General features: G+C 50.9%; 4 protein-coding genes across 4 annotated transcripts; 2 read left to right on the plus strand and 2 right to left on the minus strand.

The window, feature by feature from the left end:
- Positions 1 to 337: 337 nt before the first annotated feature.
- LOC120700604 (syntaxin-32-like) lies at positions 338 to 2,126 on the plus strand. Its single transcript, XM_039984851.1, has 5 exons — positions 338 to 341; positions 456 to 670; positions 763 to 914; positions 1,052 to 1,237; positions 1,768 to 2,126. Exons 1-5 carry the CDS (start codon positions 338 to 340, stop codon positions 1,925 to 1,927), a joined length of 717 nt encoding a protein of 238 aa, XP_039840785.1. The 3' UTR covers positions 1,928 to 2,126.
- Positions 2,127 to 4,265: 2,139 nt separating this feature from the next.
- Positions 4,266 to 7,514, plus strand: LOC120697589 (nuclear ubiquitous casein and cyclin-dependent kinase substrate 1-like). The gene is made up of 3 exons (XM_039980866.1): positions 4,266 to 4,908; positions 6,237 to 6,489; positions 6,663 to 7,514. The coding sequence occupies exons 1-3, from the start codon at positions 4,582 to 4,584 to the stop codon at positions 7,025 to 7,027; spliced, it is 945 nt and encodes a 314-aa protein (XP_039836800.1). The 5' UTR covers positions 4,266 to 4,581; the 3' UTR covers positions 7,028 to 7,514.
- A 1,643-nt stretch (positions 7,515 to 9,157) lies between these two features.
- On the minus strand, positions 9,158 to 10,413 carry LOC120700605 (probable esterase D14L). Its single transcript, XM_039984853.1, has 2 exons — positions 10,070 to 10,413; positions 9,158 to 9,605 (listed from the first exon to the last, which is right to left on the minus strand). Exons 1-2 carry the CDS (start codon positions 10,411 to 10,413, stop codon positions 9,158 to 9,160), a joined length of 792 nt encoding a protein of 263 aa, XP_039840787.1.
- Positions 10,414 to 17,121: 6,708 nt separating this feature from the next.
- Positions 17,122 to 18,961, minus strand: LOC120697590 (UDP-glycosyltransferase 75C1-like). The gene has a single exon (XM_039980867.1). The coding sequence runs from the start codon at positions 18,792 to 18,794 to the stop codon at positions 17,298 to 17,300; it is 1,497 nt and encodes a 498-aa protein (XP_039836801.1). The 5' UTR covers positions 18,795 to 18,961; the 3' UTR covers positions 17,122 to 17,297.
- Positions 18,962 to 24,076: the final 5,115 nt, after the last annotated feature.

The following is a 24,076-nucleotide window of genomic DNA, read 5'->3' on the forward strand; positions in this document are numbered from 1 at the left end:
GTGTGAGCTAAATGGTATACTATAAAGTTATGATTGTAGCATTTTAGATGTGCAAAAGGTCATTTTGAGTCCTTGCAGTTGTTCTTTTCATTATTTTTGGATACCCTGATTGATGGTCCAGTGTCTGTTTTTTCAGTGGCAAAGAGCACATCTGCTTTGATGACCCTACTGCGGGTATACAAAATCTGGCTGCTGCAGTCAACAAGGATGTGACACCCGGCTCAGGGCTTAATAGGATTAATAGGATACTCATACCAACAAGTTGCAACTTCTTCTCCGGAAGCCGGTCTCCAAAGAACTCCAAGGTTAAGCATGTTTGGCCCGGAGCAATTTGGGGATGGGTGACCGACCGGGAAGTGATTCCCGGGTGCGCACGAGTGAGGACAAAGTGTGCAGAAAAGACATGTGTTAGTCTGTGAGGGCAGTCTGTGTCCTAGAGAGCTGCCAGATGTAAGCGGGCCCGGCCTCGGGGAGGCGGGACGTTACAAAGGACATCACTGCCTTGAAGGCTGCTGTTTCAGACCTTCAGCTTCTCTCCAATTCACAAAACGAGGGTGTGAACATTTCACAAGATGCAGCGAATCATTCAACGGCGATAGTGGACATCCTGAAAGAAGCCCTAATGAACACCACAAAGGAATTCAACGAAGTCTTGACCACAAGGACAAAGGTCAGATTTATGTCAAGTATTGCTTATTTCAGTCCATAATTCCAGTCATTTATGCAGTTGAGACATAGTCGCATATATACCATAATTTGCAGAGCTTGAGGGTCCATCAAGACAGAAGAAATATTTTCTCTTTGTCAGCTTCAGGGGATGGATCAAATCCTTCCGTCAACCAGGATCAACCATCTGAGTCCACACCTTGTGCACCATGGGCTGTTAACTCTGCTTCTAACTCTTTGTTTCATAGGTACATGCTGTTACGAACCATCATAGTTTGTAATGGTGTAACAGTCCTTTTTTTCTTTTTTGAAGTACTTCGCATTCAGTCCCAATTACACACCCGGGGTTACATGATGACTTCAATTCTGTTGATTTGTTGGCCAGGCAGAGAAATAGAGGTGATATATCTTGTTCATCTGGGAAGCAGCAGCAGTTAGCAGTCCAGCAGGACAGTTACATACAGAGCAGAGCAGAGGCTATTCAAAACTTGGAATCAACCACCAACGAGCTGACCCAAATTTTCAGACAACTAGCAACTATGGTTTCTCAGCAAGGAGAGGTAGCAGTCAGGTTATACCTCAGCAACATTCTTTTGTCTTAATCCTTTTATCCTGCTGTCCATAAGAAACATATGTTAGTATTGGAAACCCATTCAATAATAAGGTACTTTCATTGCTTGAAGTGGAAATCGTCTGAGATCCATGCATGATAATAGATTGTTCACATAAGCTTTTAAGTTGCAAGTGATTTTCTATCCCACTAATACTCTGATTGAACTTAAAATGTTTGCCTATCTTTTCATTGCGTGTTAGTTGGTATATTCTTGTTTTTATTGCCATCATCATTAAACATGTAGTATATTCCTTTCTTTGATGAACTGTTGTGGTCGGTTTCGGTCCCTGCTTGTAATAACAAGACAGAGCTCCTTCACCCCATTTTAGAAGAAAAGGAGAATTCATGTAGTTCAAACCCAGATGCCATCTCAAATACATTGTAGAGCTCTGACACAATTTCAAAACAAAAAAACCATAAGAGTTGCATTAATTTTATTTATTTTTCTTTTGTTAGAGAATGATAAATTCTCTTGCTCTCCATGACAGGATCCATGAGAACATGGATGACACTCTGGTTAATGTAGAGGGTGCCCAAGAGCAACTCCTCAAGCATCTCAACAATATATCATCTAACAGGTGGCTGATGAGCAAGATCTTCATTGTGCTCATTATTTTCCTCTTGATATTTGTACTCTTCATCACGTGATACCTGTGCAAATCCCGATACATCGCACAGCTGATGAAGTGCATATTTTATTATAGGTATGTTTAGTTAAAGGATGCATTATGTATAGCATTTTCACCGGTTGATACTTTCCACATTGAAACACAGCATTTTTTTTTCTATGAAAAGTGCTACCGTGGTCCTATTTCAAAGTTGCAATAACTTCAAATTAGTTTAATTACGAGGTTAATCTCAGATGATTAAGCTCTAAAGTGTAACTTCCAAGTGTTTTCAGATGTTTGATCAAGTCAGGTTGCACGTTGGTTAACTTTTTACTTTCTTTTGAACAAAACATTTGAACCTTTACTTAGTCCATATAGCTTGATAAAACCCTAAGTCCAAGTCTTCAACAATCCTAAAACATGGTGGGCACATTTTGTAACAGTATAATTCCTCCTGAAGTTTGGCATGGCAGGTATCAAGACAGTGTTGATACTTTAGAAAAAAATTGTTTGCATCAATTGCGTCACCCTAATTCCAAATGTTTGCGAATGTCCTCTGCATATTAAAATACTCATTATTTTGCGTTAGCAACTTTTTTATATTCATTTAATTAATGTAACAAGTATAAACATCATTGGATTTGGATAGCAGGTTTATAGAGATGAAATCCTTTTTGTATGTGTATTTGTGTTGTCTACGAAAAAAGACGTTAATTTACTCCCTTTCCTCAATCTAAACCTGGATGGAGATATTCTCACAAATATTGAGCTTAAACCGAGAATCTAGGATCTGAAATTCCTTTTCAAATGTCAAAGGACCACCGAAAACGTAATTTCAGATTCCAGATTTTTATGGAAGCTTAATATGTAATAGAGATATGGGATTTCATGAATGATATCGTATAGGGTTTAGCTATGTACACTGATTTACCTATGTTCTCGTTCCGTCTAAATACAAAAATGGCTCCGACCAAACAAATGTTTCCAAAGACATGGAGCAGGTCGTCAGTCTTGCTCATCAAGACGTTTGGCTGGGGTGGTGATACAGTGGTGCAAGTTTTAAGCCAGTGCGTGGTCGATGAAGGTTTCTTGCACCCACCGATATCCATATTCCTTCGCTTACCAACCACGTGGATAACTCTGCTGGATCTCGACGTGTGATGTTGCCATGAAGAGAAGCACAGGTGCAATTTTTGTGGTGGGCGTGTGAACGGAATCTAGCGCCCAAGTAAATTTTGCCACTCAAAGTGTACTACAGTACTATGGCGCTTTTCATTGTACTATATATCAAGTCTGTTTACTTTTGTTAGTGCCTATCATATTATCATAATCAATACTACTACAATAAAAATGTTGGCAATGTTGATGGATCCATGGTATATTCAACCTTTTTTTCTATGCAGGCAGTGAAGTAATGCAGTACCACTTGCACAGTTGCACCATCGTTCCTGTTGCCTGCCGATGCGTGCACTCTGTTCGCTGCATCCGGTCAACAGTATTTTTTCTCATATCAAATCAGTACCAATCAGCAGCCATTAGCTAGCTAGCAGTACTTTTCTCTCACAACAAATCAGCACCGGCCACCAGTCACGTCACCCTATGGTTTGGTGAAATACCGATATGTGAAATAAGTTTTTGTGTTGTGTGTGCGCATCCTGACGCGTGGCCTCTGTTTGGGACACGTGTCCACCACAAGATCCTATCTAGATCGCCCGGGCCCAGGCAAACAGGACGGACACAGAGACAGACAGGGGGCGTCTATTCATCGTTCTCTGCAATTGGATCGCAGAGGCCGAGCGCCCCGCCCGCCCCCGCCGTCGACCGCCTCCCCCGGCTTCGGCGGCCTCCGCCGCCGCCCTCCACCACCGCCACGCTAACCAATCTCGCCGCCGTGCTGTCCGTCCACCGCCGCCACCGCCGCCGTCCACCGCCCACCGGTTGTCCGGCCTCGGCCGGCCGGCGGCGCTCCCGCGCCGCCTCGTCCTCCGTCGGCCGAACCGCCGCCTCCGCCGGGCCGCCCCCGGCCCCCTCCTCTTCTATAGTCGGAGGTCATGGAGCCGCCCCCCGGACCCCAGCAACCCCGGATCCTATGGCCGCCGCCGCCCTCCACCACCCCGGCCGCCGGCGGCCGCTCCGCCCACCAACCACCCCTCCGTGGCCAGGACCCTTTCCCCTAACTCGCAACCCTCGCCGGCGGTCGCTCCCCCCTCCCCTGCTCGAGGAAGACAATGAGCAGTAGCGGCCGGCGCTTCTGCGATGTGTTGAAAAAATATCGCATATGCGATGAATAGAAAAGCCGCAGACACGCGGCAGGCTGCACACGGCGGCCGCCCACGGAGACGCACCGACCCAAGTCCATCGTCCCCTGAGCTCTCGCTCCTCTCCGTCCGTCCGATTCAACCACGAGCCCCCTTCTCCCTCCTCCCTCGTGCTCGCAGATAATTTCGCTCGCCTCCCTCGCCTCTCCTCCTCTCGTGTCTCTCGTCTCCGGAACGAACAAGTAACCAAGCCGAGCAGGCGAGCACCGCCAAATCCGATCCAGCGCCGTCCCCGCAAAACCCTAGCCCGCCGTCGCCTCCCTCTCGATTCCACCCCTCCCGTCCCCGCCATCCCCACGCCGTCGCGGCAGATCGGGGCCCGGAGATCGGATTTCCCCCCTCCCCCTTTTGTTCGGCGGCTGTGTGGTGGGCGAAGATGGCGGGTGGAGGGAGCAGGCGCGCCGGCGCGGCGGAGGAGCCGAGGATCGGCAGCGGGAACGTCTTCGCGGCGCTCGAGACGCTCAAGAAGAAGAAGAAGAAGCCGGCGGCGGACAAGGGGGGCAAGCCCGCCGCCAGGGAGGAGGACCGCAAGCCGGAGGTCTTCTGGGCCCCCGCGCCCCTCACCGCCAAGTCCTGGGCCGACGTCGAGGACGACGACGACGACGACTACTTCGCCACCACCGCGCCGCCGCCCAGGCCCGTCTGGGGGAACGACCGCCGCGACGACGCCAAGGACCAGCGCGACGCGCCCGCCCTGGAAGAGGTCCGTCTCGCTTCTCATCATATCTCTGCTCCCGAGCATCCCCTCTATGAAATGCCTGTGCTGTATGAATAGCTGTATGAATAGCTGAATCGCAATTCGTCTTCTTGTCAAAATTTCCTGTCTCTGTTTTTCCTTTCCTTGTAAGCTTGTGCCTATGCTGTGCATGCTTTCTGAATTCTGATGATTCAGTAATTCAGACACGACGTGATGGTATGTACGATCATCTTGAAGGCACCGTTGCCCTGCGGGATGTTCGGCGCCAATTCTAGTACGATGTTTGGGTGATGTCACGGACAAAAGTTTCACCTTGGCATCTTGTGCTGAATTGGATGTTTGCATGATAAGGTTATTAGTTGTTGTTATGTGTTACTGAAACGCTTTGCTTGCTTGGCGTTGATGTGCCCTGTACACACTTCAATTGACAGCATTTGAGTAGTTTATAGCTTATCCATTAATTTTAAGCGTGGATGGTATATGCACTGGCTTGTTATTGTCGGATTCTTGCCGTTACAAACCCTAGCATGGTAACGTAAGTTGATAAGTACACCCTTACGGGAAATAGGACCAGCAGTAACGAATAAAAAGTATCTGGAAATCTTGGCTAGGTTTAGCGAATCAGATAGGGAACAATAACGGCTAGTGGGCTCCATGGAAGCAAAAGACACATCAGTGTCCTTGAGTTGTCGAGTTGTTGCAGATAGATAATGCTGGCATCTGCCTATTCTTGACATCTACCTGAAAGATGACTTTACCATGATATCCCACTTTTGGTTTAGCATGTGGCCTTATTGATTCTTTGATTCTATACCTTTATTTTTTTCCAAATTTGGCTCACTTTTTGTAGTTTATTAGTTACTCCAGAAATCTAACTAGAACCCCGCTTGCCATTAAGTAAAAAGAAAGCAGGGCTGGGGAAAGAAGTTTGCACAATTATTTTATAAGATGGTCCCGCACCTACATTTATGGACCGCTTGTGCACATTGCTGAATACTTGTGAAATGTGTCTTGCATCTGCCTGAGTTTATTGTGTTGAGTTATGTACAGGAGTGAGTCCGAAGTTCTTGTGTAAGGTTGTATGTAGATGTTACTGTGCTACTATATAGGTTCAAAGCATCATAAGAAGCCACTGAACTGGGTTGTTTCTTTTTGAAAATCTGAAACAGACAGCTTGCCTCTCAGGTCCTGCATAAGCAGAGCTTGTTTTATTTACCTTTCCATGTATCTTTCCTGCTAACCTTATATGCTGTCAGTTTATTCTAAGTGTAATATGCAATATTCTTACCTGAATAGTAGTACTGACAACACTCTAAATGCCTCCCATAATACAGGAGATTGAGAGTGAAGATGATGGCCTTGATGATGAGGTCGATGCTGATGAGGAACATGAGCATGAAGCAGAAGATGCTGTACCAGCTGAACCAACTGTGAAGAATACTGCAGTTCCACCTGCACCACCCAAGGATACTGAAAGACAACTTTCCAAGAAGGAATTGAAGAAAAAAGAACTCGCAGAGCTTGATGCTGCTTTGGCTGAGTTGGGACTTGGCACACCAGCCAATTCTACTCAAGATGAATCAAATGGTAAGTTATGTCCAGTTTTTTTTTCTCCACGAAATTGTCCTTTGGGAATAATACATGCAAAATGAACAAATTCAATCCGGGTGTGTTGATGCCTTGATGGTTTGCCATGTTTGCTCAAGATTTACCACTTCTTTTGTGGGGTGAAGTTGGTGATGCCAAATCTTCTGTTGCAGGTAAGAAAGGTGCAGATCAAGTCGTTGATGGAGAGAAAAAGGAAGATGCACCTGCTCCTCCAGAGAGTAAGAGCACAAAGAAGAAGAAATCTAAGAAAGACAAGTCTTCAAAGGAGTCAAAGGAAGCACAGGATCAGGGCAATGGGTCGGAAGAAGCAGCTGGTGCAGAACCTGATGACGATACAGCTTCAGTGGACGTCAAGGAACGCATAAAGAAGGTAGCTTCTATGAAGAAAAAGAAGTCAAGCAAAGAGATGGATGCAGCAGCAAAGATCGCCGCATCTGAAGCCGCAGCACGGAGTGCCAGGCTTGCTGCAGCAAAGAAGAAAGAGAAGAGCCATTACAACCAGCAGCCTCTGCGGTGAACTGCCCAGATTTTGGATCTCTAGAGAACTTTTGAGCTCTGATATCCCCTAGTTCATTTTGGACTCCGCAATAAGTTTTTTGAGATGCTGTGTTTATGACTTGGTGGAGGTGTCGTCTGATGCTCGTTTTGGTAATCATATTAGGTATAGGGGGCCTAATTGTCTTTGGATTCTGGATGATGGTGTAAATGGGTTCTGAAATGTTGGTCATAGGAACCTCGCTGACTATATGGAAAAATATGGGATATTGGATACCTGTCTTCGTGCTTATATGTCTGCAAATTGTTCGTGGTTCGTATGTCACTAGAACTCAGTGCGCGGCGTTGCCGCGCAGTTCCGAGTCAGGCCAGTGTTTTTCTTGTAAGCTATTGTCTAGCTAATGTTTTATTGTAAGATAATCGTGCCATGCTTGTTTTGTAATATTAGCATTTAGATGAGTATCAAATAATACAATATATACAAGAGTGATCAACGTGAGATTTTCACATGCTTTATTTGTAACAAGATACGTAAGAAATTTTGATTAGTGCCTTAGTATTCCCTATTTTGTTTTGCTTGCCCTCTAAATTAAACTTAGCCAAGTCATAGTATGGAGATGTGTACCCATTGTCTACTGCATTTTTCTATTGTTCTGACTGCAAGATCGTGATAAGTACCTGAAAATATGTTGATAGTATCCCAAAACTTCTCAAGAAAGAAACGTTCCTACAAAAATTCAGCAGACATCAAAATTTGCTTGTGTACAAAAGATACTGCACGGAAAGGGCATCAATTCCTCATGCAATATTTACATAAGGGGCTGTTATATTGTAGGGATCAGCCATCCACAAAATCATGCAATCCTACTTGTGAAAATATGGCAATACCAATATTTTGAAATTTCAATTGAGAATCTCTAGAAGCTTCGTTGTCCAGCGTGAACCAAAATCTACAGGAAGATCAATATATGTTTGGATGTCACAATATTTAGATAAACCAATAGTCTCAAATCCTACTTCGAATCTCTACTTCGAATCTTGTTAACGGAGATGAATAGCTGTCCGGTTTTGAGCTAAATAGCAAACAGTTCGAAGCTGCAAGCACTTCTGCTTCCTTTATTTTATATGCAACCACTCATTTCAGTAAATCAACGAGGGAGGGGGCCCACCGTGGGAGAGACGTGTGTCGTGGACCGCAGCTGGGTGGAGCATGTGCGTGGCAGCGAGCCTCGATGTTTCATCGCCGTGGAGACGAAGGCTCTGGAACGCTGGCTGTTTGGCCCAGTTTGGACGTCTGATCAACATCCAATGGGCAGTGGCTCAGATAAAAGGCGCGACGTGGCCCAATGTGTGGCCAAATTCTCTGGTGCAGATTTCGTTAGGTAGAGATGGTGTTGATTTTCCAGGCACGGGTTTTCCATATCCTTGGGAAACATGGCATGCCTTGAAATGCGCTAGCGCTGGGCCTGTTTGGATATGGTCCTGGGAAAGCTGCTTGGCCCAGGCACCACTCTCATGCGTCCAATTTTCGACGGCTGTTGTGACTGGAAGAGGTGCAAATCTTGGTTTATTGGATAGCCGAAAGGCTCGGGCAGTTGGGCTAGGTCTCTACAGTAGGCTGGAAGAACCTTCTTCTAAACATCGTATATTTAAAAGTAGCCACTGTCAAGGTGTGGAGCTGGTGGCAGGACATGATTATTTTTCAAAACCTAGCAAGCAGGTGGAATTTATTTCAAAATATTATATAAAATTAATAATATTTATTAATAAAAGGGCGGACTATTGCTTCAATGTCTATTTTAGCAAGTTATCATGTATATATACTATTTTTTCATATTGGAGAATAATCTTGCTCATCTTTTCTGGCTTCTCTTGTTAAGATTAACCAACTTGGAAACACTGTACAAATTATCAAATCCTTCTTGCATTCATGTGTATGTTACATGTACAACCCAGATATTACATTTCTCATCAAACTTCACATCTTGCACAAATATGAAATATATATAGAGACAGCGAGCAAACCAACTAACGGCGATCAGTGTGATTACAAACAAGCAAGCAGAAACTAACAAAGGACCATACATAAATTAACTAACTTTAACTGCCTCGAAATCCCATGGCTGTTATTATATTGGTACAGCTAGCTCGATCAGTGGTCGAGCAGGATGGCCTCCAGAACCCTGACGAACTCCTTGGGCGCGGTGAGCTGCGGGAAGTGTCCCGAGGACTCGATCACCACCGTGTCCGCCCCGGCGCCGCCGCCGCTCCCGGCCATCGCGCGCTGCATGTAGCGCGCGACGGCGAGAGGCGCCACGGCGTCGCGGGCGCAGTGCACGATGGTGCAGCGCGCCGCGACGCCCGGGAGCACGGCCCGGTGGTCGCTGGTGAGCACGGCGCGCAGGACGCGGAGCGCGGCGTCCGGGCGCATCGCGCCGAGCTGCTTGGCGAACCTGGCGGCGGCGGACGGGTGGCCCGGCCCGACGACGGCCTCGGCGAAGCGCGGCGCCCACGCCGCGAAGTCCTCGCCGGCGGCCGCGAGCATCGCGTCCACGTCCGCTGGCTCGAAGCCGCCCTCGTAGCCGTCCTCGTTGATGTACCTATAAAAAGTGCAACGCTGCAGTCTGTTGAGCATTCTATAACCGGTTGTTTGGTTTGTTTGACATGCTCAAGTTTGGCATTTTTACAATAATGCTCATTATATTGTGCGTCCGTTTTTTTTACAATAATTACTACATCTAACTTGAGGTCGCATTTTCGTCCGTTTTTTTTTTACATTCTCGATCGACTATTTGGATCAACGTAACATGTGTTACATGCCATCAGAGATCAGACAATAAACGTATGCTGTCTTATTAATGGGTCCGACCCAAGGCCAGATAAGCCAGACAGCCAGTGGTAAATAAACCTATGACTAAACCGGATTGGATTTATTTACGAGGTTAATAAACGTGCTCAGAATTGAACTAGGTCCTAGGTTCAGGAAAGTCTTGCTTAGCTTGCATGCAATTAAATTGCTTGTTCCGAGTTCCAAGCAGTGCTTGATCTCGACGTACGTACGTACCTCGGCGAGGCTCCGACGAGCACGAGGTGGCTGAAGAGGTCCGGGCGCGCGACGGACGCAATGCAGCCGATCATGCCGGCCATGGAGTGCCCCACGAACGCCGCCCGGCGCACCCCCAGGTCGTCCATGAGCGCCACCAGCTCGTCGGCCAGGCCGTGGTACGAGCAGCAGTACCTCTCGCCGCCGTCCTTGGCGGCGCCGGAGAAGCTCCAGTCGAAGACGACGACCCGGAACCTCGCCGCCAGCGCCGGGACGACGTCCTCCCAGATGAACCGCGTGCCGCCGTACCCGTGCGCCAGCACCACCGTCTCCCCGTCGTCGTTGCCGAACACCCTCGCGTTCATCTTCGTCCCAATGCCAAATAATAAAAGGAGAGCCTAGCAGGCTGCTAGCTACAGGCTACAGCTACACCAGTTGCTGCTGCTGCTTGCTGCTTCGCCTGTGGTGATCGATAGATGAGAAGGTAGGCACGGTGAGCTCCGATCCGTTTCAGCTCAATTTATAGCGAGAATTCAGGCATCAGCTACATACAGCCGCCCTTAGATAAGATCGAGCGGAGAGATCGACAGCGAGAGGATCGGAGGAGGGGGCGATGCCTGAAGTGATGTGGTGCGCGGAGGAGAGAGTGAATTCTTCTATTGTAAGGAGTCGATCGGGGAGGTGGACAGCTGCATGAGCCACCGGGGTGGCAACAACTAACAAGCGGGTGTCACAAGAGGAGCCTGCATGTCTCCGCAACTGCTGATGCCGCCACCTCGCGTCGGCATCGACGATGACGCCGGGCGGAAAAAGGTGTTGCTTGGCGCCTTGCGCCCGTGACTGAGACCCGGAAGATTCCCATGAGCTCCAGGGCTAGGGCTTCGGGTGGTCCGCTTTTGTCGCAGGTGAGGCGTGTTTAGTTTACAGGAGCATCATGTTGCTATAATTTGCATTGGTAGGGCACAAGATGGCCTTCATTAGAATAGCACTGGAACTCGCAATCTCGACAGTCCAAAACTGTTAATCAAAACTGCCTTGTTAATTTAATTTATACAGGAATCTGCATGCTGGCGTCCATGGTCGAACAGATCAATAAGTTCCTCTTCCTCGAAGGACAGATCAAGTTTATGATCCTTATTAGATGATCTAAGCACGCAAACTAAAATTGTTATAACTTTTTTGAAACAAAAAAAACGTGGCCTGATGTTATTCGAATTTTGTAATTTTAACTGACGAGATAAACAAAAGGCCCTAATATATACTAGTATCTCAGAGATGATGAGGATGAAATTCTTCTATGGTTTGGGCGCTTATCTTGGCAATAAAGTGGAGCATGCGAATGACGTCGATCTTATTCATTGTTTTTTTTTGGAAGGTTAAATCTTATTCATTGTCAGGAGCCAAATAAACAAACAGCCACAAAGATTGGCAAGCATTCCTTCGTTGGAAAAAAAAATCTCCGCGTACATATATTTAACGCTCCGAGCATCTCTGATTAATTGGGCGGCCAAAATCTAAGTGCAACCTCTTCGAAGCCATGTTATTGTCGCATCCAATGATACGATATCTCCGTCTCTGCTACTTGTCTGGAAACAACGGATTCTCATAATCATCGGTGTCGTTGTCGTGCCGTTATTTAGCTCAAACATAAGGTTCTAACGTTGATTTAATTAGCTTACATACTATTGAATCGTCACCTGATCAAAAGACCGTTTCAACAAATGTATGCTGGCTAGTTAAATCAGAGAAATAATTAATCATAGGCCGGACATATATGAACTTTATGCCTGCCAGATTTTGTGTTAGTGCGAACAGTGTCAGAAATGGCCAGCCATGCATGTAAGAATCCATCTAGTTCAGCAGGCCAAATGGAATGTTCCTTGTCAATGCATCGATCAAACTGACTAAAAGATAGCTAGTTCATGAAATATTATTATGTCTCATATTCTATTTCTAATTCAACTTACTATAGAAAAGAACCTGACATGATTTAATTTGAATGACATTGATGATGTTTTGAATGATTTTTTTGTTACGAGAGATTAGTTTTACGATGATTTCATAATCTTTTCCTATAAAAATATATTCTCTTATTTCGGGCATTCTATTGAACAAGAGCAGCTTTTTTTAGATTACATGGTACAACTCGTATGCTCACAATGCACGTACACTCACCCATATAAATACATGTACACAAACCCTACTCTTACCAGTATTTTGAAGATTGAGCCGATAAATTCTCAAAATTGACGAAGTCACCATAAATGTCTCGCTGTTGACGGAAACATCGAGTACCACTAAAAATACAACGCCATTAAATCATAAAATATTTGCTCTTATAGAAAATCGAACACCGAACTAAGGTACTACGAGGCTCTAGGCTGTCCTTTCGCATCAAGAGAAGCTAGCCGGCCACAGATCACGACGCTTGAACGGCTCTCCACCTCAACGAAATATCAATGCCAGAAGGGCCCGTTTAACCTACCTAGGCTAGGCCCAACTAAACTCAAGTCACCCATTCCTAAACGGTTTTGACCGAGCAAACGGCCTGGCCGTTAGGGCCTAAACAACCCAGACAACCATTATTCATTGTAGGCATGTCAAGGGCCGTTTTTAATTTTCCTCAAAAAGATGTAAAGGACCGTTTTTTAATCAAAATAAATTTTATAAGTGTAACATCCCTAGGTTAATTAAAGATTAAACATGTCATCATATGCATTATCAAGCATTAACCATAATTAGTTTGCACTTAGGAGTGATAAAACTTTAGGGCTAAGCCCTTTCAAAATTATAAGGGCGGACGGTCTCCCCCTGTAGGGCGGACCGTCCTCAGCTCAACAGCACAGTCAGTCTAGTCAACAACGACCAAGTCAAGCCTTGCTACGTCAGCACCCCGGACTCAAGATGGCAATGGATATTATCCGCGCGGATAGTGACTCCGTAAACCCGAACCCGTGGAGCAAAAACCGTGCCCGCACCCGCACCCGTCACCCGCAATGGGCACCACCTTACACCCGCGCCCGCTACCCGCGGGTAACAAATGCCCGCGGGCATGGCCGTACCCGCCAGGCCGACCACTGGATCTGGGATCTGGGAGGGCGCGACGGGCCGACGGCGGAGGGCGGCGGAGGCCAGGACGGTGGCGGGGACAGCGGAGGGCGGCGGCGGCCGGGACGGCGGCGGGGACGGCGGAGGGCGGCGGCGGCCGGGACGGCGGCGGGGACGGCGGAGGGCGGCGGCGGCCGGGACGGCGGCGGAGACAGCTGAGGGCAGCGGCGGCCGGGACGTCGGCAGGGACAGCGGAGGGCGGCGGCAACCGGGGACGGCGGTGGGGAAGGCAGAGGGCGGCAGCGGCGGGGACAGCGGAGGGCGGCGGCTACCGGGGACGGCGGCGGGGAAGGCGGAGGGCGGCGGGGACAGCGAATGGCGGCAGGTAAGGCGGAGGGTGGAGGGCGCGACGGCGGCGGGGACGGTGTGCGTCGGCGGCAGGGGAGGCGGGGAAGGTGAGCGGCGGCGCGACCGGCGCCGGTTGCGGAGGCCTGGTCGGGGTGGGAGAGGGTGCCGAGAGCGGGAGGTGGAAGAGAGCAGCGGCCGGAGGGGGAGACGCCGACGGAGGGGAGCCGGCGGCCCTGGAGGCCGAGCGCCCGAGGGGTTGGGATGGGTGCGCAGGGGCAGGGGCGATGGGGTTTGCGGGTTGCGGCTTGGAGTCGCGGTGAGTGGCGGCTGGGAGAGTGGGAACCGCCAACCCTAGAAACTATTATATATACTCATGGTTTTGGCCCCACATGTCAGCGGCTATGCGGGTTTGCGGGTTCGGGTATCAAATTTTGAAATCCGTTAGCAAATACCCGTCGGGTTTGAAGTCGTACCCGCGCCCGCGCCCGCGCCCGCGGGTACAAACCCAGACCCGAATCCGCGCCCAACGGGTTCGGTGTCCGTGGATTTGCGGGTTTTTTCTACCCAACCAGCAGAGTCTCTAGAACTTTTTCGGCCTCCCAAAATTTGTGAGGCGGACGGTCTCCCCCCTAGGGGCGGACGGTCCGCAGGTCATTTTTCAGCCTTACACAGAAACACCTAGAAACCATGTTTTCGACCTAGAATGTTCCGCGGTTGGCCGGCGGATGGTCCGCCAAATGGTCCGCCGTTTAGAGCCGAACGGTCCGCTTCTTCTAAGCCGGACGGTCCGCAGTTAGTGGTCTATCACCCCTACACTTAGCTATGATTAATCCACATATGTACTACATGTCTAGCCTCTTTTATCATAGTTTGCAATGTTAAATCGCGCCTTCTCATACCATTTGCATACCATGTCAATCATTCATGGCATATTTATTTATCATGCATCATTGCAATCGTGTAGAAACCGTGACGCCGGAACAAGAGGGAACAAGAGGAGCTTGAGCCGGATACTCAAGGCAGGCACCTAAGCATTTTTTACTCCCTATTTTGGATCAATGAAGTATACATGTCTTGTTTGCGCATGAGTTACTATATATATCATTGATTGCTTAGAACCTATTTGATGCATTACCAACCTTGATTAGGGTATCATCCTTAGATGAGTATGCTTGAATAGGTGTCACAAACTATATGCTTAGCCATGCTTAGTTACGGTACAAGACGAGAGGTGGCAAGGTCACCACCACTCGCGAGCTATAGGATGTTTGATTAATTTTACATGATTAGTCAAGAATGGATACAAGTTGAGCAAAGATGAAAGATGATTCGGACTTGGGCAAGTATGGTAGGGCCATTTTGGGATGGAGCTCAATGGTTAGACTTGCTTGAGTTCATTAAGGACTGATGCGTAATCGCTTTGATACTTGAGCACCTTTCCGTACAAACCACATACTTTATAATGGGACGGTAAGCCAATTAGCATGAGTCACACCTTGCCTTGATCGGATTCTGTGCGAGTTGTGATGGAGTGTGATCGGCGGGTCCGGTGCACTTGTCCTTCCCGACCGTTCGCTCATAACCGGTTGTGTTTGTGTGAAAGGTTGAGGCATGAATCAACACTTATCCTTGGCCATGGGTATGGTCGTTGGTCTTATTCTCGTGTGGGAAAAGTTGTACACCCCTGCAGGGTTTTTGATCTATTGCAATAGCCGCGCTCTCGGTCATTGAGCATGCTCTTGTACTTTGACTTTAACGTAGAGTTACCGAGAAAGTTCATGGAATATTGAGCTTATGATTTATGAACACTTTACTTATGTAATTGTTTGATGCATGCTTTAGAGATCATAAATGCCATGTCTTTTGTTTATTACAACTTGATCAAAGATAGATGCTTTTATGCAAAAGTTAATACTTTACTCTATCCTTGCTACTAACCAAATACATTTTCCTTGAGGTCGGGCTAGTATATACCCATATTGGATAAGCCCTGCGAGTACCCTTCGTACTCATGGTGCTATCGTTAAAGTTGTTGCAGGTGATTCACAGTCGGAGGCCGTCTTTGGGTACTTCTACCCCGCGGATGGAGGTGCGGGTGAGGAGTAGATGGCCGGTGGCTATTGGAAGGGCACTATCGGCATATAGTGTTAACCTTCTTATTTTATACTATGTATAGAGTATATGTGATGTAGAACTTTCCGCTGCAAAACTTTGAAACTCAATGTCCTTGCACTTGAACCCCCTTTTTTTAATTAAAACTCTATGTACGATTGTGATTATGTGATGATGTTCACATATTGTGCAAGTGGAGTGTGTTTAAATCTTGGGCGGTGCTCATGACACATTCCAAGGACTACCGGGGTTGGCCCTTTTTAATCTAGTTGATCAATTGACGATAACTTATTAAACGGGATCAACTTGGGCTGGTTCCTCGCAACAAGAGCCGTTTAGGCAATATACACTATACAGGCACAACGCGCGCGCAGACATATATGATAAAAAAAAAGGGTCAGTTGGATCCATGCCACTACAACTTCTTGAAATTGGATTTCATGTTGAAATCCATGCCATTGAGTGGCATGATTTTGAACATGAAACCCAATTTCACGGAGTTGTGGTGGCATGAATCAAATTTTCCCTAAAAAATATGACAGATACTGAAATTGGTAAAGTTGTCATTAATGCTATGGATTAATGGGTTCCTTACTACTGTGGACTGTGGTCTTTTAGTTTGCCCTGGCTAATAGTGTAACAGTAATAACAGGTGGTCATAGAACTCCTGCATAGTGATCTCTGCAGTCACATCCCTCACTACTACGTATTTATGCATAAATATGTAGTAGTGAGGGACCCGCATACAGGCGCCAAATCTGGGCCCGCAGCCATCGGATCCGGCCTCGCTGGCGCTGCCACCGCCCTCCCGGCGGCGTCCCCCTCCGGCCAGTAGCAGCCGCGTCCACCTGACGTAGGGAGGGGAGAGGAAGTTGCCCCGCCGCCGCCGTCCTCGCGGGCCACGCGGGCTTCCGACGGCCAGCTCCGGCGGCGGCGCAGCGGTGGGGAGCGGGGAAGTGGGCGGCGGCGGCTGGTGGGGGCGTCTGCCCGTGTCGCCCTAAGCGGGGACGACGCGGGCACAAGGGGCCTTGTCCGATAATGGTATTTTTGCATTATAATCCTTGCAATTTGGCCAAATGGCAAACAAATTGATGCTAATATTTGTCCCATCTTCACATTCCCTACAGATTTCAATGCGTCCTTTCATGCTTTAGCTGCTGTTTTGATTCGGTCACAGCCCACAACAGTTGTCAAATTTCTAAGAACGTTGTTACTCGATCGCCGTCGTCGAGAATTATTCGTTGAGCATTGAGCAGGTCCGAGCGGCCAGCGGAGGCAGATATGCCTCCCGAGTCCCGACGCCAGAGCAAAGCAGAGTACCGAAAAGAAGGATACGTCCCACCCGTCGGATGGAAAAGTGCCTCGGTGGCGGGCCGCGGGCTCTCCATCTCTGCAAGCGGCGAGGACGACCTCCTGTCAGTGTCGACGGGATGAGGATCATGTCGTGCTCACCAGGTCCAGCGCATGATCCGTCCGCAGGGGCCCGTCTCTCTCCGCTTCCGGCGTCGACACGTTTGCTTGGGTTCCTGAGGCTGCAGACGCATGCACGTCTGGAGCAGCATGCGGAAGCACAACTAGTACGCGCAGACGAGCACTTTTCTGCACCATTTTGGATGGGATTGGAGCCATCCGTGTCAATCTCCTTCGACGGAATTTTTATTCTCGTTTCGAAACAAGCCATCGATTTCTCGACCAAATCGCACTCGTCGAGCCATCGACGGAGTAAGCTACGCGTCGTCTACTAGTTGCCACCACCTTCGGCGACGATCCGCCTCAGGAACTCCGTCAGGCTCCGGTCCGAGCCCCCGCCGCTGGCAACGGCCGCCCTCGCCTCCTGCCTCCACGCCGCGGCGCGGGACGCCGCCGCCCCCGACGTCGCGGCCACCACGCACCGCGCCAGCTCCGCGGCCTCAACGACGCCGTCCGCCTCCCGCGCCGCCGCGCGGACGCCGGCGCCGCCCGCCCGCTCCGCGACGAGCCAGGCGCTCGTGCCCTGGTCCGAGTACTGCGGTGCCACGACCAGCGGCACGCCGCAGGCCACGCCCTCCAGGATCGAGTTCCACCCGCCGTGCGTCACGAAGCACGCCACCGACGGGTGCGACAGCACGCGCGCCTGGTCGCACCACTCCACCACCGTCCCGGCGCCGGCGTCGCCCGCGGCCGCCGCCAGGCTCCTGATCGCCGCGTCGTCCTCGCCGTCCCTGCAATTGTCCTTCCTCAGCACCCAGAGGAACGGCCTCTTGATCCGCGCCAGGGCGTCGGCTATCTCGGCGACCTGGTTCCTGCTCATCACCGACGAGCTCCCGAAGGAGATGTACACCACCGACTTGGCCGGCTTGGAGTCCAGCCAGCTGAGGAAGTCGCCGTTCCTGTCATGGTCAAAGACATCGCGAGGGGGAGGCAGCGCGCGCTTGCCGGCGTCATCCGCTTCGTGCAGGAACGAGAGCACCGGCCCGACGGCGAAGACGTCGACGTGTGGCCTCAGGGACGCGAGCGCGTCGTGCTCCAGGGCGTCAAACGTGTTGGCGAGGACGTACGTCGGGGGAGGCCTCGATGGGTCGTCGCCGCCGCGTTCCAGCGCGTCCATGAGCTCGCCGAACTCCGGGAGCACGAACGCGAAGGGGTTGTCCTCGTCGGTGATGGCGAGGAACGACGGCAGGTCGCGGACCCGGAGCGGCGGGAGGCCAGGGAGCCGCACCTGCGCGCCGGGGTCCCCGGACGCCGCGGCGGCCGCGACGGCGTCCCGGTGGCCGCGGAAGTAGTGGTAGTACGCGGCGAGGGCGGTGGCCGGCTGGATCCAGAACACGGCCGTCGCCGCCACGCCGTGCTCCCGCGCGACGCCCGCCACCCACGGCAGCAGCAGCGTGTACAACGCGCACGTCACGGGGCGCCCGCCGGCGCGGAGGCGGCAGAGCACCGCGGCCAGCGAGCGCTCGCCGGCTGCCCTGGCCCGCTCCATGTACCGCGCGTAGCTGTCCGCGGCGCGGTCGAACCCGCCGTCGTAGCCGTCCGAGTAGGCCACGTACGCGACCGCGTCGTCCCCGTCGCCGCCCCTCTCCTCCCCCGCCACCGCAGCGGCGCCCGGGAACATCCGCCGGAACGCCGAGAGCGGGGCGCAGATGGTGACGCGCGCGCCTGGGCACGCGCCGGCGAGGCGGCGCGCGAGGTGGCGCGCCGGGGTGATGTGCCCCTGGGCCGGGTACGTGGCGATCAGGAAGTGGTGCTTCGTCGTGGTCATGGCGCTTAGCTCTTGCGGCTCCTCCCGCGTCGCGAGTGGCCGAGTGACCTCGCGGCCTCGCGGGCGCGCGCTCTTATGCTAGGAACGAGTGGCCATGGCTGGCAGAGCCGCATAGGAATGAAAGTGAGGCGAGGCGACTAGAGCACGTTTGCTCGATAGTCGATAAGATTTTCTACTTCTGTTGTGCTCTTGTGCTCTTGCTTTTGCACTGCTTTTCCGCCGCCTTAGACCGACTCCAAGGAGAGCTATTCTCGCGAGCAAATCCATATTTGCCTCGCGTGAACAGTACTTTACATTCCCGTCTCCAAACCGTGCCTCCAACAGCCGTTGCATTCCCATTTGCATTAGCAGCCGCTTTGCCCCCGACAACGCGCCTCGCCGTCGTGCGCGCGCGTGCGACCGCTGCGCCAGCCGTTAGCTCCCCACGGTGGCGGTGGGATCCGCGGCGTGCTACATGCCTCCATGGATCCGGCCGCGGACCCCTCGCCGCCGCGGCGGTCGATGAAGCGGCGGCCGTCCGCGCAGTCGCCGGAGCTGTCGCCGAAGGCGGGAGGAGGGTAGCTGGCGGCGGTGGAGGAGCTGATCCGGCGGGTGGAGGAGCTGGAGGCCGCGGCGGCGCTGCTGCGGGAGGAGAAGGAGGCCGCGGAGGCGGCGGCGCACGGCCTGCGGCAAGAGCTGGACGCGGAGCGGGCCTCCGCGGAGACGGTGGCGAGCGAGGCCCGCCTCCCTCCCGCGCGGCAGCCCTGCCTCCATCCGTCGGACCCGCCTTCCTCCCGCGCGCCGGCCTGCCGTCGCAGGGCTCGGCCTCTGCCGCCACCTCCGGGAGGCCCGCACAGGCGGCCTCGCCCTCCGCCGTCGGGAGGCCGCCTCCTCCCCATCCCGCCGGGCGGCATGAGCAGCAGGAGGAGGAGCTAGAAGGCAAGGAGGGCGTTCGCGCCAGCTTGCCCGCACCGCCGATTGGAGCTGGCCGGAGTCACTAACCACGCACCCACCGCCGCCTCCGACTAGCCGCTCTCCCGCCATGATGAAGCAACTCCACAAGTCATCCCCCTCCCACGCGCCGTCGCCGCCCCGGCCCATTCTTCTCCTTCGCCGCCCGCTCCGGCGTCCCCACCGGGTTCCGCCCGCCTTCGCGCCGGGTCGTCGTCACCGGCGGGGCCGGATTCGTCGGCAGCCACCTCGTGGACCTGCTGCTGGAGCAGGGCACGCGCGCGAAGTCTGTGGCCCTCCTCTGGTCCGCCGCCTCCTCCTCCTCTGCCGGCCGGATGCATTCGAGGAGAGAAGGGATGTATTTTTGCATCCCCTCCCTCCTCCAAAGAGAAAATGCATTGCGCGATGCATGGTCTGTTGGAGGAGGGACGGAGCAGGCACAGTGGCGAGCGCGAGGCAAAAAATCTTTTTCCTCGTGTTGTTGGGGTCAGTCTATCCATTAGACTTTTCTGCAGCAGTGTGTCATCTTGTCGTGTCATCATAGAAAATACCTTAACATCAAGTAATTGTATTGGATTATAAAAGATTGTCCAACAGAAATGTCTACACACCTGGTTTCCGTTTCTAAACTAAATTTATTGATGGTAAATTTTAAAAATTTGACGAAGAGGGTACAAAGCTGCTAACTCCCATCTACACTTTATGCTTTCGGGTAATGCAATAATGTGACAGTGGCGGTATGCATCACAATGCAAAAAGGCAGGAATCTTTTCCTTTATCTTAAAAAAAGAAGCTGCTAACTCCCACCCAGCATGAGTTGTGTGCTCTATTTCGGTACGTCTTGAAAATTAGGCATTAACCAAAGTGCTTTATCATTGGCCTATCACATAATATCATCTATTTCAAAACTAATGTGCAGGAAAGCACTTTACACATGAAATCGGTTGTAGAATTTTTATACGCTAAACATTTATACAATTTGACTAAGCATTAACCAAGACAAATAAAACTACTATTTTCCAAATGCATACACACCTTGTATAGTTGGACAAATGCACTAGTGGAAAAGCATTTGTACTACTCCCGAAGATATGAGCCGCAACCACAAATCCAAATTTTAATTTATGCGTTGAAGGCTATAATCTAAATTAAATTTGAAACTGAAGACCGTAGAATTTCGTGCTAACTGTTGCAGCGCAGCATGATTTGTAATGGTCAGAACATTTCGAAAGATTTGATCGAAATACTGGTAGCCAGAAACAGAAAGTAAACACATCAGCATAGAACACCAGCTGCAAGCATAATTTTCGCAACATTAAACTAGTATCCAGAATTCAACAGATTTCACATCCTTTCTGTCACCAGGAAAATTGAGAGACGCGATCTCTTGCAATGTAACCAAAGAAACGATACACGAGCACGAGGCGCATCTGACGAGCAATCACGGCCCGGACTGGGAGCTCGTAAGGTTTAACAAGTTTATAGTAAGTTACTGCGATTTTGATCACCAATATTAAAATGCCAATTTTTAGATATAAACCAAATGATAGCTAAATTTTATTAATATACTTTTAATTTGTGTTGAGCAAAAATTGGAAGGTAACCAGGCAAGCTCTGAATAACTGCCCGGCTACTGGCTGGGGATGTATCCGGTTGATATTCTAATTTCCTGTTGCAAAGAAAGATTTATTTGGGCCCCCAAGATTTGTTTGGATTGAACCCATGGGCTTCTGTCACTTGTGACCACCCATCCATGTATGTAGGACACCACAAGCCCACCCGACTTCCTCCCGTGGGCTAGCATTTGGGGCCCGCCATTCCTTGTATGAAACAAAGCCTATTAATTTCCTACCAATCGAGTCACCTTGCTGCATGCACTTGCACCGAGAGCCCCCGACGCTTGTCGCTACAAGCTTTTCGGCGGACTTGAGCTGTCCGGTTGGTCCTGGTCAGCCAGGGATTGAGCTGCTGGCTGCTGCAAGCGTGCAACATGCTGCGCCGCACAGCGAAGAGCCGGACGCCCGGCCCCCCTGGCCTGCCGCCGCCGACCCCCCCCCCCCCCACCCCCCAAGAAAAGCTCCCCATTTGTCGGCGAAGCATGTTGAGACCAGGGTTAACCATTTCGTTTTCCGGTCAAATCCCGGTGTTTAGCGGAAACGGAATTCCGTTCCGAAATTTCGGTAAATTTCGGCGAATTTCGTTGAATTTCGGTCGAAATTTGTTGAATTTTGAATTTGAAAACGAAATATACCGAAAAATACCGAAATTTCGGATCCCGGTAACTAGCGGAAACGAAAAATTTTCCGAAATTTCGCCGAAATTGTTAACCCTGATTGAGACTCGAGAGAACACATGAGGCAGTATTTCATCTATCTGCTTCCTATTTTCACTGCCTGTTCTGCACGGGCACCTGAGAGATTTGAACTCAGCCACTCGGCCAGGCAGGCCGGCAGGAGCGTGTGCTCCCTGAACTGCGAAGCTGGAGCGGCCGGCCTCGACCGATCAGCAGTGGAAGGGGCACTACGACCGCGAACCAGAACCCACCGAAAGGGGCCGTCCCGTTGCCGTTGGCCGGATCCTTCCGGGCTAGCCGCTAGCTGTTCATGTTCCGTGTGGCATCCATCGACCCGGTCCCCCGGACCCCCTTCCCTTTGCGAGAGAAGACGGATAGCCAATACTTCCGTCCAGCCAGCGTCCACCACCACAGCCATCCCATCCCATTCCATTCCGTCCGCCTCTCGGTCGGTGGTGCGGTCCAGTGCTCGCTCGTCCCCGCAATCTGTAGCTAGCTAGCCCCCGCCTGCCTGCCTTTGGCAGCAGCAGCACCTAGCACCTAGCAGCAGGGCCACGGGAAACGGAACCGAACCGTGTGCGCTGCGAGCGATGATGGAGGGGGACACGACGCAGCGCGCCGCTTTTGTACGCCCGTCTTTGCGACACGCGACGTGCTACGGTCTGCGACTTTCCCGGCAGGTCCGTCACTTTGTGCGCAACCACAGGGTTTATTTCACCGATGATACGCGTGCACCGTGCCAGTCAGTACTAGGGCGGGCTTTTGTTGCTGCTGCTGCTGCTCAAAGTAGCCATGCAAACAGGATCTTTCTGGATCGCCTTCCTCTCTCTCTCAAAATGTGGCACCTCCACTCAAAATTTTTTTAAAAAAATTGCGTCGTCGGTGGCGCACCGACTGGGCGTGTCACCAGCGTTTACTCCCGGGATTACGGTGTCGGTGGCAGCATCATCTCCGGGCCGGGCCTCCGGCGGCCACGATCGAGCCGAGTTTTCTACCAGGCGATCGAGGTCAAATGGACCAGAGCAAAACTCGCAGCGGTTTCTGCCAGGAGGCGAGCTGGACAAGCGGCGGATGATCATGTGCACGAAGTTGACCTTCTGCCGCTGCGATCTTCTTTTCTGGTATGGTAAACTTGGGCTTGGTCGCCACGATTGCAAAGTTGTAATGCGGTTGCTGGTCGCGAGCACATGACCGGTACTCGCGGTACCAGTAGCGCCTGCGCTGCATCGCAAGTAGCAACAGTGGCGGCCACCTCTGGCTCGGCCGCCGGGGCCCGGTCGGCACTGCTGCCTGCGCTGTGACGCGCCGAAAGGGATGGTTTTAGTGCAGTCTTGACATGCCAAGCCGGGAACCCAGAGGCTTTTTATACGGGGGAACAAAGTTTCTCCATCTTTCTTTCGAATTTCATTTCATCTCACCTCACACCTACGCTACGCACAGCACATGCTCCCCAACATGGTGCAAGTGCAAGTGCAAGTGCAAGGCACAAAAGACAGAACTACCCTTTCCCCGCCTCCCAAATAATAATAAAGAAAGCACACTGGGGTCTGTAATGTATGATTACGGCGCTAACTATTCCAGGATTAGTAAGGCCTTGTTTGGCTCCAGGACTTTTTTCAGAAGTCCCTATCACATCAAAAGGAATCTTACTATTTTATAGTATTAAATAAAATTTGTTTATAAATGTTTTTTGACAGCTGAGTGCTTTTTCGCGAGACGAATCTAATGAGCCTAATTAATTCATAATTTGCTACAGTGATGCTACAGTAACCATTCGCTAATCATAGATTAAGATACCTCATTAGATTCGTCTCGCAGTTTAGCCCCAGGGTTCTGCAGTTAGTTTTATAATTAATATTTATTTAATAATTCTAAATACTAAAAAGTCCCTAGGACTTTTTTGAAGTCCCTGTTTCTAAACACCCCCCTAAACTCGCTCCAACAGGAACAGCAGCATATTGCAGGAACAGAAGAGAACGGGACCTGAAGACAGAATGACTCGGTGGGGGTGCACGTGCTTCCCCCCGTCCCACGAAACCGGGGGTAGCGCGGGTGACAA

Source organism: Panicum virgatum, chromosome 3K (assembly GCF_016808335.1).
Source record: "Panicum virgatum strain AP13 chromosome 3K, P.virgatum_v5, whole genome shotgun sequence".
Classification (NCBI taxonomy): Eukaryota; Viridiplantae; Streptophyta; class Magnoliopsida; order Poales; family Poaceae; genus Panicum; species Panicum virgatum.

What these genes read in the sequence shown, in the direction of transcription:
- LOC120700605 (XM_039984853.1), bottom strand. Translation starts at nt 10,413, where the DNA reads ATGAACGCGAGGGTGTTCGGCAACGACGACGGGGAGACGGTGGTGCTG. An exon ending in CTCGTCGGAGCCTCGCCGAG is followed by an intron (nt 9,606 to 10,069) that starts GTACGTACGTAC and finishes CACTTTTTATAG; the next exon opens with GTACATCAACGAGGACGGCT.
- LOC120700604 (XM_039984851.1), top strand. An exon ending in TCTAACTCTTTGTTTCATAG is followed by an intron (nt 915 to 1,051) that starts GTACATGCTGTT and finishes TTTGTTGGCCAG; the next exon opens with GCAGAGAAATAGAGGTGATA. An exon ending in CAAGGAGAGGTAGCAGTCAG is followed by an intron (nt 1,238 to 1,767) that starts GTTATACCTCAG and finishes TCTCCATGACAG; the next exon opens with GATCCATGAGAACATGGATG.
- LOC120697589 (XM_039980866.1), top strand. Translation starts at nt 4,582, where the DNA reads ATGGCGGGTGGAGGGAGCAGGCGCGCCGGCGCGGCGGAGGAGCCGAGG. An exon ending in ACGCGCCCGCCCTGGAAGAG is followed by an intron (nt 4,909 to 6,236) that starts GTCCGTCTCGCT and finishes CCCATAATACAG; the next exon opens with GAGATTGAGAGTGAAGATGA. An exon ending in TACTCAAGATGAATCAAATG is followed by an intron (nt 6,490 to 6,662) that starts GTAAGTTATGTC and finishes CTTCTGTTGCAG; the next exon opens with GTAAGAAAGGTGCAGATCAA.
- LOC120697590 (XM_039980867.1), bottom strand. Translation starts at nt 18,794, where the DNA reads ATGACCACGACGAAGCACCACTTCCTGATCGCCACGTACCCGGCCCAG.